The sequence below is a fragment of the Pleurodeles waltl genome, chromosome 5 (assembly GCF_031143425.1).
Source record: "Pleurodeles waltl isolate 20211129_DDA chromosome 5, aPleWal1.hap1.20221129, whole genome shotgun sequence".
In the NCBI taxonomy this organism is placed as follows: Eukaryota; Metazoa; Chordata; class Amphibia; order Caudata; family Salamandridae; genus Pleurodeles; species Pleurodeles waltl.
The window spans coordinates 893,392,115-893,406,021 of NC_090444.1; the positions used below are offsets into that span (position 1 = coordinate 893,392,115).

The window sequence follows — 13,907 nt, forward strand, 5'->3', positions numbered from 1 at the left end:
TCAATGGGAGAAGTCCAGTTGCTCCTTTTCACTGGATCCTCTTCTCCAGGACTTGCAAGTGTCCGAAACCACACACACCTGAAACCTCTCCTGTGCAACCCAGCTTGGAACTGCTTATAAGCAGCCATTTCCTCAAGATCCTTGTCGTGCATCGGACTTCGATTCCTTTGTGTTACAGACCCTTTGTCGGATGGTGTTCCAGTTTTGTTCCAGTTTTGTTCCTGTTCCTGTTCTGTTCCAGCCTGATCCTGTTTCCTGTTTCTCTGCCCTGCTCCTGATTTTTCCAGCCAGAGTCTGGTCCCTACTTCTTAGCCTTGTACCTGTTTGTTTCTTCCAAAGCCTGCTCCCTGTTTCTCTGCCCTGCTCCTGCCTTGTTTCAGCCTGAACCTTCTCTCTGTTTCCCAGTCCTGTTTACTGCTCATTTCCTACTCCCTGTATTCCAGTCCTGTCCTTGCCTGTTCCAGCCAGAGCCTGTTCTCAGTTTCCCAGTCCTGTCTCTGTCTGTCCCAGCCAGATGTTTGCGCCCTGTTTTCAAGTCCTAGACCCGCCTTTGCTTCAGCCTGAGCCTGTTCCTAGTTCTTGCCTCTGCCTCTTTGTTTGTTCCCTTCTGTTTCTGTTTCTTCTTGGTTCTTTGTGTCTGGTAAGTGTTCTATCAGTCTTCACCAGTGTATACGTGTACTCCTGTGTACTGGGGTTGGCTCCTGGTTTCCAGGAGGCAATTCCAGCCCCATCCTTGTCCAGTGTTATACGTTGTATTTCGTGCCTAACAGTGACAGTGTGCTATTGCTGTTTTCTCAGGAATCGCCACTGTGTTTCCAGCTGGACCCACAAGAGCGTGTCCTGTGTATGTAAGTACTATCCTTGTTTGTGCTCTAGGGTCCAGAGACAGAATCACTTCTGCTGCCTCCTTTCTATGGGGCTGGCAGGGTGACTATCTGTAAGAGCAAACTGCACAGAGGCAGTGAGATTCCCTGTCACTGTGGGAGGTTCTGCACCTTACTCTGTGTACAACCCCAGCGTGTTTGTCCACTGGTAATCCGTTTCCTGTTTGTTCACACAAGGGTTGCTCTGCTTTTACTTTCCTGTTTCCTGTGCCTATCCATAGCTGTCCTTTCCGTGTATGCCTTTAGCTGCTCCTCTGCCCCAGTGTACTACCTCTTTAGGATATTCGGTGACCTCAAGGGGTGTCCCAACCAAAGTCCTGATCAGACCCGCCCGAAACCGTGACAGTGTTGTGTTGCAGACTTGAAGGATATCAAATTGGATGGTCATTGTGTCATGGAGGGGGGTAGAGTATAGTGGAGTGGCATAGAGTGGAATGGCAGAGTGTAGCTGCACACAGTGGAGTAGTAGTGTAATGTGGAGTGTACTGACATGAAGTAGGGAGGAGTGGAGTAGAGAGGTGTAGAGTGGAGGGCCATAAAATGGAGGACCATAGAGTGACAGACTGTCAGAGTGGAGGGGCGTAGAGTGCAGTAAAGTGCTATAGAGTTGCGTAGAATGGAGTGCCAGAGTGGCATGTCAAAGAGTGGAGTGGGGTAGACTAGAGCGGGGCAGAGCTGGATGAGGCAGAGTGGAGTAGAGTCATGGAGTGGCTTAGAGTGGGTCAGAGTGGTGTAAAGTGGAGTAGAGTGGAGTGACATATTGTAGAGTGTTGCAAAGCAGAGTGTCTCAGAGTGGAGTACAGTGGCCTAGAGTTAAGTGGCATAGAAAGTCGTAGAGTGGAGTGGTCTAGAGTGTCAGAGTGCTGTAGGGTGGAGTGGTGGAAAAGGGATTGGCATAGAGTGGAGTGGTGCAGAGTATTGGAGAATAGTGTAGAGTGGACTAGCGTGTCGTGGACTGGGGTAGAGTGGAGATGCCTGGTGTTGTGCACTGCCATTACAAACACTACATTTTCAAGTGAACTGACCATTGGAATTGCACAGACACACAGTTTTACTGATGAAACTATACTGATAAAACTAACGTAAATCACAATAAGATGATAATGTGTGGAAATGGTATTAGCTTTTGTATTGATTTGTTTTGATCGTATTAAAATAAATTTGTTTCCAGGAGACTTCAGAAGTACAAAAAAACAATTGCTTCACCATGCGCATGCTGACAAAATAGGCTTGGACAGGTACCCACCCATACAAGTGGCAAGGAACAACAAGGTGATTTCTTTTTGCTATAATATATCGCCATCAACAACAGGGGTAGGTTAGAATTAATTACAAAAACGATGGAAGGTGGCACTCACGGTTGTCACTGTAATCATCGACCAGTATAATTTCTTTGACGAGGTGGGGAGGGCTTTTTTTCAACACACTGTAAAAAATGTCATATTAAAAAAAAATCAATAGAACTCTTCTTTCTGAACCTGGTACATAAACTTAAGTGTGGCTTTGGAACACTGCATCAGTTATCTGTTCAACAACATAGATCGCAAAAAGACAGACTTGGCAAATCAAGTAAACAGGAAAAAAAGAGATACAGGCAGCAGACTTCTCAAGGTAGAAAACTAAAGGAGAAAGAGGCAACATGTGCCCAGTAAAGCACAGTACCAGGCAAGGATATACAAATTCAACTGGAGTTCCCACAGGCCTGTGCTTGCCATGCCATAAAGAATTTGTGTGGCCTCCATGTGTTACTTCACTGACCCAAGGTGTTATCTGCATGCTTGTTTCTTAAACAGCATAACCCAAAACCAATATGATTTTCCTCAAATATTCATGTAAACCCTGGTATATACACTTACCTGATTATCGTACGCAATAAAGCTGAACGTGCCTCGTTGTGAAAAGTAATCACCACACTGGTGGCCGGAAGATCTTGATGCCACTGCTTCCGTCTGCATCTGAAAGTAAAAAAAGAGAGAGAATTTCATTTCACTAGGGTCGACAGAAGCCTTTAAACACTGCGCTTTGCATTTTTTGCCTCCGGATACTGTGGAGAACTGAGAAACAAGGGCCTCCATTCAATAAAAGTTTACCTACAGAAAGATTCATAACCTACAAAACTGTTCTCAAATGTGATTGAAGGTGCATGCAATTTCAGTTTTCCTTTTTAGGTCGACTGTAAGTGTTCAACCTTGTGTATACTTTTAGTATACTTCTTTTGGCTTAAAGCGATTTCATTTGTTGGTTGCAGTGTCCTTTAAAAAAATCTTGCTCGCCAGTGGTCAGTTCTGCCTTTTTCTCCATCCTTTCTCTGTTTCAAAGCAGTGAACAATTACTGTATTATTCCACTTTGGTTTCTTTAACTGTTGCTGTGACAGCCTACTTTGGCATTTCTTTGGTGGTCCCTGTTCACTGTGGGAGTTTTAGGCTAAGGGCTGCCTGTATTTTATTCTGCATTCTATACCTCCCACCTCCTACCATGTCGCTGACATTTGTTTTGACTTTACTCCAGTGCTGTCCTCACCTCTGGCTCCTAAAATAAGCTTATTTTGCAAAAGAAACACCTGGTTGTTTAGCTCACTGCTCATGAAAGCCACAATGTGCCTTTTCTGGTGTAATGCAGCTAAACCTAGAAGCAATGATGTGAAGCTTGCTCAGCCTCCCATCTGGAGTCTCTCCTCCAGGGCTCCTCTCCCTGCCAGCACTCAGGACATTGCACACAGGTAATTGCTTATCTCCTTTATTTGGGCCATAAATCTTCTCAGTCTGCTCTGCTGTTGTTAACTTCATTAGAGCTTTGTTGAAATGTGAGGCAGGAACGCTTGCAAGAATTCATTCTGTTAAAATAAAAAAAACATACATTTCCAGTCTTATTTTCCATTGTCCCTCCTCAAGGGCTTGTGATTTCGGATGTCAGTAGCGCCAGTGACTACCAAAACATGGCAGGAAAAGACAAAATTATGAGACGGGGGTTGACCAATTTATGTGGCAATAAAACTCCAATTATGAATTTACAACACCAATAGCTCTAACACTAGAAAATGCCAGACGTATTGCGTTGCAAATGCTTGTTTAGCTTCTTGTTAGCCTCTTGATTTCATTGGGAGGATGCCCAGAGTATGGTCCACATGACATTCAGACGTTTCCACAATGTGATATTGTAGCACGCTATTTCAGAGCAAGAATGAGGGTGCTTGCTGGCCCTAAAGCGGGTCTGCCCACTCCGGGTCTTAGACTCGGTAGTGATTAGAAACTTTTTTTTTCCAACTGGAATGAAAAAGGAGGGGAGGAGTCTGTAAAAGGGGTGTGGCCTAAGATGCGTAATTAGAAATCCTTTCTAAAACATGTGGTCCATGTAATTAGGGGTAGGGCTTTAAATACATACAATAAAATCCTATGCTTCAAATAGCGTGCCATGTGACCAATATTTGGGTGCCTCTCAGTGCCGTACACCATCTAACACATGTATCTAAGCTAGCCCTACTGGCTTTGTTGATGCTTGTTTGTTGTGTCTGATAAACAAACATAAATAATTTTGTTGTAATTAACTAGAATTCATAATGTTGTAATTCTTCAAATACGAAACCATGAACTAAAAACCACTAGGGTTTGTGGATGGGGCAGTTGCCTTAAGAGTTTCTAAGACACTTCCACTCTCCCTTCAGACCACTTTCTTCTGCAGACACTCACGCTGAGTCACTTATGCCCTTTTTCTCACTTTATCTTTCTGAAATCCTCAATTTGCATCTCACACTTTCCCACAATTACCACTGGCTAATTTGTGATTACGCTCTGTGCGCTCTGCAGAGGCGCCAAGGATTGTACGTAGAGTGAACATCTCTATAACAACTGGTAGGCAATGTGAGAAACTCGCACTGCTTTCTGCCTCAACGTAAGAGCTCTTAAATCATGCCCCGTCGTAAACACGCACCTACATCTGAAGGTGACTTAAGTGAAAGAATGCACTATACAAGAATCATGTGTTGCATTAAAAACTGCAGAAACATCACCTTGAAAAAAAGCGAATACTGTTGGGGAATGCAAATAAAAGTAAAATATATTAACATTATATGCAAACAATACCGTAAGGGCTTTTTACAGTCCTTGATGACAATTTGATCATTCTTTTTGCCAGTTAAGGATTTTAATATATAGCTTGATAGGGACACTTTTTAAAGCTGGGCTATACTTACGGTCAGGTCTGAGACTCGTCAAGACCTGCTCCACTTAAAGCCCTGTAAAAACAGATACCTAAACAGGTCTTTGTCAGGACCTGGGCTCTACATTCATGTCCTTAACTTTACCAGCAAAACACAAAACAATTTCTGAACAAATGTAATTAACATTAAAATAAGTGAGCAATTTAGCTCATGTTTATGTTTCACTTATTTTATTTAATCTTGCATTTCCTAAGAGTGTTAGCTATCACCCATTATGATGGTACATCTGATACATTTATCCTGAAGGATGCTGGCTGTAACAATGCTTTTTCAATATATCTTAAGTGGGTTGACACATAATCTCAAATCGCCAGTATTATGGGCCCTATGCATGAAGAACCAGGGTTTGATGCCAACAACCCTCAGTACCATGTCCATGTACCTTGGGACGAGACAGAAATGATCCCTTTTCCCAAAGATTATCTTGTCATCAGAGAAAACCCTGAGAAAAGATACACTAGAACAGAGAAAATACTGCAAATAGGACAGCTAACACTGAATGCTATAGACCAAATATTTTATTGCATCCTTCCACCTGATTTATGGAAAAAGTGTAAGAAGGAGAATTTTGAAGATGCAGACTAGACTACCATTAATAATACAGGAGGCACACAAGAGCCTTATGGCCAAGTAACTGATGAAGTAGTAGGTTTGCTAGGGAAAGTGATGAGTAGATTGCAAGAATTAGTGCACCACAAAAGATTAGGCTGGCCTAAGCAAAATAATTGTAAACAAGAAAAGGACAAGAATGTGGCGGCTTTTTTCTCCTGGATACAAAAGGTGTCCTCTGTCCATAGTGGGATGGAAGCTGTGGATGACTGGGCTCAGCAGGCTCTGTCCAGCTGTCTTGAAAATGTGCTTCAGGAACCTATAAGATTATCTATCCATATCTAAAGAGTAAAGTCACTAACTGAAGTATTGGCTACTGCTCAATACTATGCTAGGAGGCAGACAAAGGAAAAACAGAATAAGGACAAGAAACACAAGGAGTTAAAGAACCAGATTGCACTTCTGACACCATTGGCATATTTAATTTCTTCCTTCGTACACATGGCCACAGGGTATCTCCCACTAAATTGCAATTTGTTCAACAGGAGGCTGCCTATTTAGGACACCCGCTGTTGAGGGGAAAGGAGACCGGACGCTCAAAGAGTGAAAGCTATATTGGATGTTCAACCCCCTACACAACAACAAGTACAAGCCTTCCTGGGTATGGCAGGTTATTGCGGACAATGGTTCTTTAACTTTTCTCTTTTTTCCAAACCTTTGCTAAATCTCACTGCTAAAGACACCCCACAATATTTACCATGGTTTAATGAAAATCAGAATAGTTTTCTGCAAATCAAACAGGCATTTTGTGACATTCCTTCTCTTGGAATGCCTGACTGTACTGAAGAATTCCATCGTTTTGTAAATGAACAAAATGAGTGCACACTTGTTGTTCTTACACAACAACAGGGTAACGGAAAAAGACCCTGCAATTATTTTTCCACCACCCCTTAGATATAGTTGCTCGAGGATTACTAGCATGCCTATGCGCAACTGAAGCAGCAGCCATTTCCCTATCACAAGCAGAAACACTGATTCCTGGACACAAAGTGCCCTTGTATGTACCTCACTCTGTACATATACTGTTAAAAAAAAATGCAAATCCAAAATTTGACAACTGCCAGACTAACACGTTATGAGTACTGTTTGTTCAGTCCTCAAGTTACCCTATATTGATGTCTCACACTTAATCCAGTGACCCTCTTGCCCCTTCCCCAGAATGATACTGACATGCCCCATGATTCTATACTGATCACAGAAGAACAGACCAAAGGAAGAATATATTTACAGGACACACCAATGGAAGAAAGAGATGGTGACTTATTGGTTTATGGCGCTTGCTTTAAGCTCAAGTTTGGGACAACTGCTGCAGCCTATGCTGTTACCACCTTACACAATGTCATTGAAACTTGTAGACCATTAGAATTATTAGCACAAGCAGTCGAAATAATACTGTTAACAAGAGACATGTGAACTGAGCACTGGACTATCTGTGAATGTATATATACTGATAGCCAATATGCGATTTGAGTTATGCATTACTTTTGCTGGGTCTGGGCAGAAAGAGGTTTCCTCAAGCCTCAAGGAATGAAAATATAACATGGTCCACTGATTGTTAAATTACTGAATGCTTTATCATTGCCAGAAGGAATAGTAATTGTCAAACGTAATGCACACAAAAAGATAGTAAATGAAATAAGCAGAGGGAATGCTTTTCCTGACAAGATAGCCAGAGACTGCACAGAATCTTGTGTCATTAACATATGCTTCCCATCAAATGTATACTATAGAGAAATAAGGTGCATATGGACTTCAGTGATAGGGGCATAGCAGATTTGCAAAAAGAAGCAACTGAAGAAGAGTTAAAAAATGGCCACAATATGGTACTCTTGTAAATGGGTGTAGGAAGGATCAACGGGGTTATCGATTTATGGTACCTGACAAACTGTTATATCCTATGACAGTGATGTAACACATCTCAGCCCACTAAAATATTGACTGAACGGCCCCTCATGTGTGGGGGGTTCCCAAAAACATGGCTAACAACACAAATGACTGATGCACTGCTCAGAGTATTGTACTGAATTGACAAAATGTGTTTCTGCCGTTAATAAACAGTTAAAAGACGCCTTGTGCCATTGCCCCTGCAGGGGCCTGGACACAATCTTCAACGTGGCGAATGGGTGATGGTTAAGAAGTTTCAGAGATCTAACTGTCAACAAACACACTGAAAAGGCTCGGGTCAAGGTCTGCTGACAACACATACAGATATGAAGTGTACAGGATAGGAGACTGGATTCATGCCACACATTTGAAAAGAGTTCCCCTGCCTCAGACCCTGCCATCAGCTGCAGCACACAGGATTGCCTCAACAACAGTGCCACCTCAGCCCATCAAGGACACTGGCCCTCAATACAACCTGCACCCTCTTCCTACAGTAAATCCATCTTCTTGACTCAACAATAGTTTACGATCCGGTCTAGAGCCGCAAATTACTAGTGACCTCTCATGGCCTAGCGCTGGTGAAGAACAAGGAACAAAGGGGCCCAACTGAACAATTAGGATGGAAAGGAAACATGCTGACAAAGAAATTGTGTATACTATTTGCCCCGATCATCATTACTACCCTAACTGTCATTGTCATCAACCTGTATGATCTACACTTCCCGAAATTACTGGGCTCAAACAGCACCATGCTTACTGAAGCTCTACACAACCACCATTCCAATAAGTACCATGAAAACGTTGTCATACAAATGATGAATACCTATCACAAGGAATTAAACGTCTCAGATTGTTGTATTTGTCAATAACGTTGTCCGTAACAAAACACGTGATGCCTTTTCTGCCTTTGAGTTTGGCAATTAATGATTCTTGTTATACTTAAAGCAGTGATCACTTGGTTTTCTGCCCAGAGGGGAACTGATGTTAGACACAAATAGAGAGATGAAAAGTGGTACCATTGGGTTGTTCTGTAGTAGTCACACAAGTTTATTAGTTAATTAAAACCATAAAACTTTTCCTTCCACATAAAACTTAGAGCAATTTTAGTGCAATAATGCAATTACAAATCCTAAGCTTAAAATAAAATGGTATATAAAATTTCCTTCCACATGAAAATTTAAGAAAATAACTTATTAGTACAATAAGGCATTAATAGTAATAGGGCAACAGAACAGTCTTAGTGTAGGTAAGGCAAATAGAGCGCAGTAAAAGTCCTGTGTTTAAAATGAAATGATATATGAAATTTCCTTCCACATATAAATTTAAAAGAGAACAGTAATAGTGCAATGCGACATTAGTAAAAATAGGACAAAGTGGCAAGAGACCTATCGATTTTATTTACCCCTACTTAAGTCTGATTGTTAGTACCAGACTTTAATACAACACAGGCTAAGCAACACAAATTAACTACCTAGAAGCCTTCCCTTCTTTAAGATGTTCAGAGTGGGTTATAGGGATTTTGTTATAATTTCCGCCCTCTCTATGACTTGGTTATTTCGAGAGGCTGTAATTCTGAGCGAGAAAATTTCCAAAAATTGAACCAGCCCAATGTTCAATATTGCATTTCGAGGGTTAAAAGCTTCAATTAATGCTTGTCTGCAGGATCAAATTTTTAAAGCGTTTAATTCTTTTTTCAGTAAGAGTCTTCTTTCAACCGCTAAAGCTGGACAAATGCAGACCACATGCACCAAGTTTTTATCTGCTAGATGACAAAGACGGCACTCCTGGAAGCCTACTTGCCGCTCCTTGTTCCATTCTGGCATGAGGACTAACGTTGGGACTTCACCCAGCCTAAGTCTGAGAAAGGATTGCTTGATTTTCCACGAGCAGGAGCCAGCCATAAGTAGTAATTCTTTAAACGTTTTGTAGGAGTTAAGGATTAACCAACTGTGCTCCCTTTTGGTCAAAGAGACCCTATCTTCTAGCCAGCTCTGTAATTTACTTGCTTTGTTCACAGCTTTATTGAAAATGGGGATGGGTGGAGACCGGTCCCATACCTCATCTACGTTCAAAAGACTCTTACTTTTTTCTAGATACCTTATGTAGTTGCAGTTCCCTCTTTCTAGGATAATTTCCTGCCAGACTAGATTGGCTAAAGACCCTTTTGAAGCGCAGCTCAATTTGTAGCAGCATTTAATATATGCCGCGGGTCGGGCTAATGACTGTTTGACCAGCATGAATTCCAGTCTGACCTGGGCTGGCGAAGCACGCCCGGGGAACCGAAAACCGCGCTTATAGGTCTTTATCAGAAGCTTATCCAGAAGACTTACTTCCACCCCCCTCATTATTTCAGTCCCATAGGTGAGAGTTGGAAGTAGTTTCGCTCTCATTACAGCTGTTAATGGGTTCAGAGCATGACCACAGACTGAGTTTGCTAGCTTACAAAAGGCTTAAGTAAGGGCCTGCATCTTGTTTTTTATTGCTTCATTGGGTTGTTCTGACGAAAGGGAAGGTTCAACCCTACAAGGATTCCTTCATTGATAGTGTTATGAGTAAAAGACAGAAACAATTTGTTCCAGGGATGATTTTTCTTCACTATTTGGAGCATGAGGTTGGATTATATTGCAGGTAATAACAGATATAGGTATTGCAGTATTAGCAGTTTTTGTGTAAATGTTTCCTGTTTGCTCTTAGGCATGTACTAAATTGTGCATTCCCCCACAAAGTAATGTTCATGTTTTTTTAAAAAACCTTTATCATTTTGAGAAAACAAAAAAGTTTTCACAGCTCACAAAAAAGATCATATATAAAGAAGAGACCTGTAGGAGTGTAAAATGGAACACAGTGAACCACAGACATTTGAAGGAAACTTAAATAGTGCATCACACAGACTTAAGCCCACATCTACCTAGAAAGAAGGAACACAATCGGCAGATTAGTCGGTGTCTGAGTGGGCGTCATCCAGGGATAATGAAAAAAGGTAATCATGGAGGGGTTGCCAGATGTCCTTCGGTCTAGAGGTAATGGGGTTGTAGAGAGGCTTAGAGCTCACTGATAGTATCACAAAAAGTCATATCCCGCAGCTTGGCAACGCTACTCAGGGCACGACAGCTACCCCAGTAAAGGGTTATTTGCAGTTTGGCTAAGAGTAGAGCAACAGCCACAAAACAGAGTTGGGCAGAGGTTGGACATATTCAATGAGGGCTGTCAGGGGGCGGGGGTTAAAGTATGGCTAAGCATCACAGGCAACTTGAAAAATATCTCCCCAATGCTGCACAATGATAGGGCAATTCCACATTAAGTGTGCAAAACTGACATGGTCTGAATTACATTTCAGCCAGTTATAATGCTTTGTAGGGTCTAGCTTGGCAAGTGTTGTGAGTTTAGTGTAACCACGGTGTAGAAATTTAAAATGAAATAGTTTGTGCTTATGATTATTAGTTTAGTCTGCACACAGCAATATTACCATGCTTTATCAGGAATTGCGTGCCCTAGGTGTCGTTTCCTCACCCTCCTGGACTTTTCCTCACCAGTATGTAATAATGACAACAAATCATGATAGGTGACAGACCAGTCTACCGCTATCCGGGGCAGTGATTACTATAGGGTGGTGCATATAGTACCACATAGTCTGTTAAGTATGTATTTAATCATGGGTGTCAGTGTGTCATTTCCCACAAGTTCAGCGAATAGCTTTAGTCTGCCACTAAGAAAGAGATCCCCAATTGTTTTTAAGTGAGAGGTGGCCAGCTGTACCAAGTGGTCCTGCGTTAGGGATAACCAGGGATTATTTTGTAAAAGTATGTGTGGGGAGTATAGAGGCAGGTCACCAAGATATCGCCAGAGTTGGAACTAGGCCCAGCATGTTGTAGCTGAGTTTCTATATCTGTAGAGTCACTGCGAAGACCTTGAGGCAGGAGAGACAAGAGGTAAGTCGGGCACCTGTGCTATCTCTGGAGTAAGGTATGGTATCCTAGCATCTGGGTGATACCACTGATAAGCAGAATGGGATTGAGCCACCAAGTAATATAATTGCATGTCCTGGACTCCCAATCCACCATGATCATAGGGCATTGTTAAAGTCTGCCACCTAATACGAGGTCTTCATTCAGCCCAAATGAGGCATATCAAAAGACTATGCAGGGTGTTGAAGAAGATGTTAGTTAAAGCAACGGGAATGTTAACAAATAAGTGTATGAAATGGGGCAAAACCACCATTTTAATGATAGCAAGGCATCCAGCAACCAATAGCAGCAGTCTTATCCATTTTGCTCCACTTGTGTGGTGAGCTTTTCAACAACAGAGCCATAGTTCAACCTTATGACTTCATGTTTGTCCCTGTGCAGGAAGATACCTAAAAACTAAGAGGAATCAGTGCATCATTGCAAAGGAAAATCTAACTCACATGGTGCGCTGGCATCCGCAAGTAGGAATAATTCAGATTTTCCCCGGTTCATCAATAAGACTGAGAACGTGTCAGATTTCATCACCTCACATATTATGGGGGAAGAGGTTGGTGGCTGGTTCGCAGATAAATAACAAAATATCGTCAGCATATAGGGAAGCTAACAGGGGTCCCTTCTGAAAGAGGAGTCTCTTCTAAGTGCTGTTCCTGTTAGTGCCAGACCAAAGGGTCCATGGTGATAATAAAAGGCAGATGTGGCAGCCCTGCCGTGTGCCCCTGGTGATAGCGAAGAGAGTTGAAACCGCCCCATTTACTTTAAGATAGGCCATCCGGATCTTTATAGAGTAGCATAATGAGGTAACAGAACCTTTTGGGAATTCCCAGTTAAGCTAGAATTGCGTGCAAGAATGGCAAGAAGACCAAAATTGCACAAAAGTATGAAAAAAAATACAAAACCCTTGAATGACAGCTTGCCTGGACATTTCCAGACCTAGTTTGTGCTGAAAAGTGTGGAATAACATATTTAAAAATTAGATTATCAACAGTGTCAACTTAAGATTGTTATTCATCGCCTTTTAATCAAACATATTTACGTAACAGTACAGTTGATGTTTGATGTAGATGGTCGGCCCCGGCCCCAAGCAAGATATCAGTGAGGGCTTCATTGAAGGGGAGGAGGGGCTCCATATACGATCAAATGGAGACCCTCCTCCCCGGATTGAAAGAACCTTCATCAAGACATTGGTCTTGACCTCCATTGAGAGGCTTGGAAGGTCAAGAACCTCAAGCCCCTCTGGAACCACACTGAGAGGAGAAGCCAGGCCAGTGTCTGGTGAGGTGTCCAGACCACTGGTACCAGTTAGTTCCTCATACCAATTATCCTCACTCAAGGCTTCCTCATGGGGGTCAGGATAACCATAAGGATCCTCAGATCCACCTTTAGCATATTCCTCACAGGGCCTGTCAGAAAAAGGAGACACTGTCTCCGACCCAAAAAGTCTTGGTCTGGCCAGCAACACTGTCTGCGTCAAAAGACACCAGTCTGGCTCTGTACTGGAGTCAGGAACAACTATGAGGGTGACACTGCCTAAAGGTGTTGGAAGTGCCAGAAATTGCGCCACTGGACCAAACTCCAGTGAATTATGTGAATTCACGACCAGAGTTGGTCCGAATCCAGGAATGGTTCTCCAAAGCGCATGACTGGCTTCAACAGTGAACCCATCAGCGGAAACCCAGTTGGGGCTCCTTCTGAACCCATGGGGTCGGAAGGTGCTTCAAGCAGGTTGGCTTGCCCAAAGACGTGGTGCATAGCCTCAAAAAATACCTTTAATTAGGCAGGGATCGCTCCGACTCTGGGAAATTCAGGGAGGAATGGAGCAGACCCAGGTTTAGGCTCCATAAGGGAAGTGTGGAAGCAGGGCTTAGACGTGGAGTGTCCTTCCCACACCTTGCCTGATGATTTAGATGGGCGCAGTGAAGTTGAAGAACATTTTGACTTTTTGTTCTTATTTTTGTGTGACTTATCTGGCGATGATTTGGTTCTCATCGATGATCGATTCGAATGACTCAAAAAGTGGGCCTGGGTCTTTTCACGTGGTCGGCACATTGAGCGGAGTCGTCAGCAGGCGAGCAACCAAGAGTTTCAATGCTTGTTTCCTGGCTGCCCTGGAATTCATTGCACAGCATCCAGGGAAGGCCTTAGAGTTGTCATCCTGCTCCAGGCACCATAAATAAACCAAGTAGGGTGTCTATCAGAGACAGTTGCCTGTAGCAGGCTCCACAGGATTTAAAACCCACAGGTTTATTAGGGGACATCCCTAAGGCAACACTCAAAATAGGGTTGGCAAAAAGTTGAAAAAAGCAGTAAAAACGTGACAGAGGTACCTTTTCTAGATCTGCACCGATGGA

At 42.7% G+C, this 13,907-nt stretch overlaps 1 protein-coding gene across 1 annotated transcript in view; it reads right to left on the minus strand.

Moving 5' to 3' along the window:
* GALNT2 (polypeptide N-acetylgalactosaminyltransferase 2) overlaps nt 1–13,907 on the minus strand; it is a 630,213-nt gene that overhangs the window by 360,350 nt on the left and 255,956 nt on the right. The window contains exons 4-5 of the mRNA XM_069235012.1: nt 2,741–2,839; nt 2,243–2,310 (exon numbers count right to left, since the gene is read on the minus strand). Of these exons, the coding sequence (XP_069091113.1) occupies nt 2,243–2,310; nt 2,741–2,839 (167 nt within the window). The remainder of the gene's footprint in view (nt 1–2,242; nt 2,311–2,740; nt 2,840–13,907) is intronic.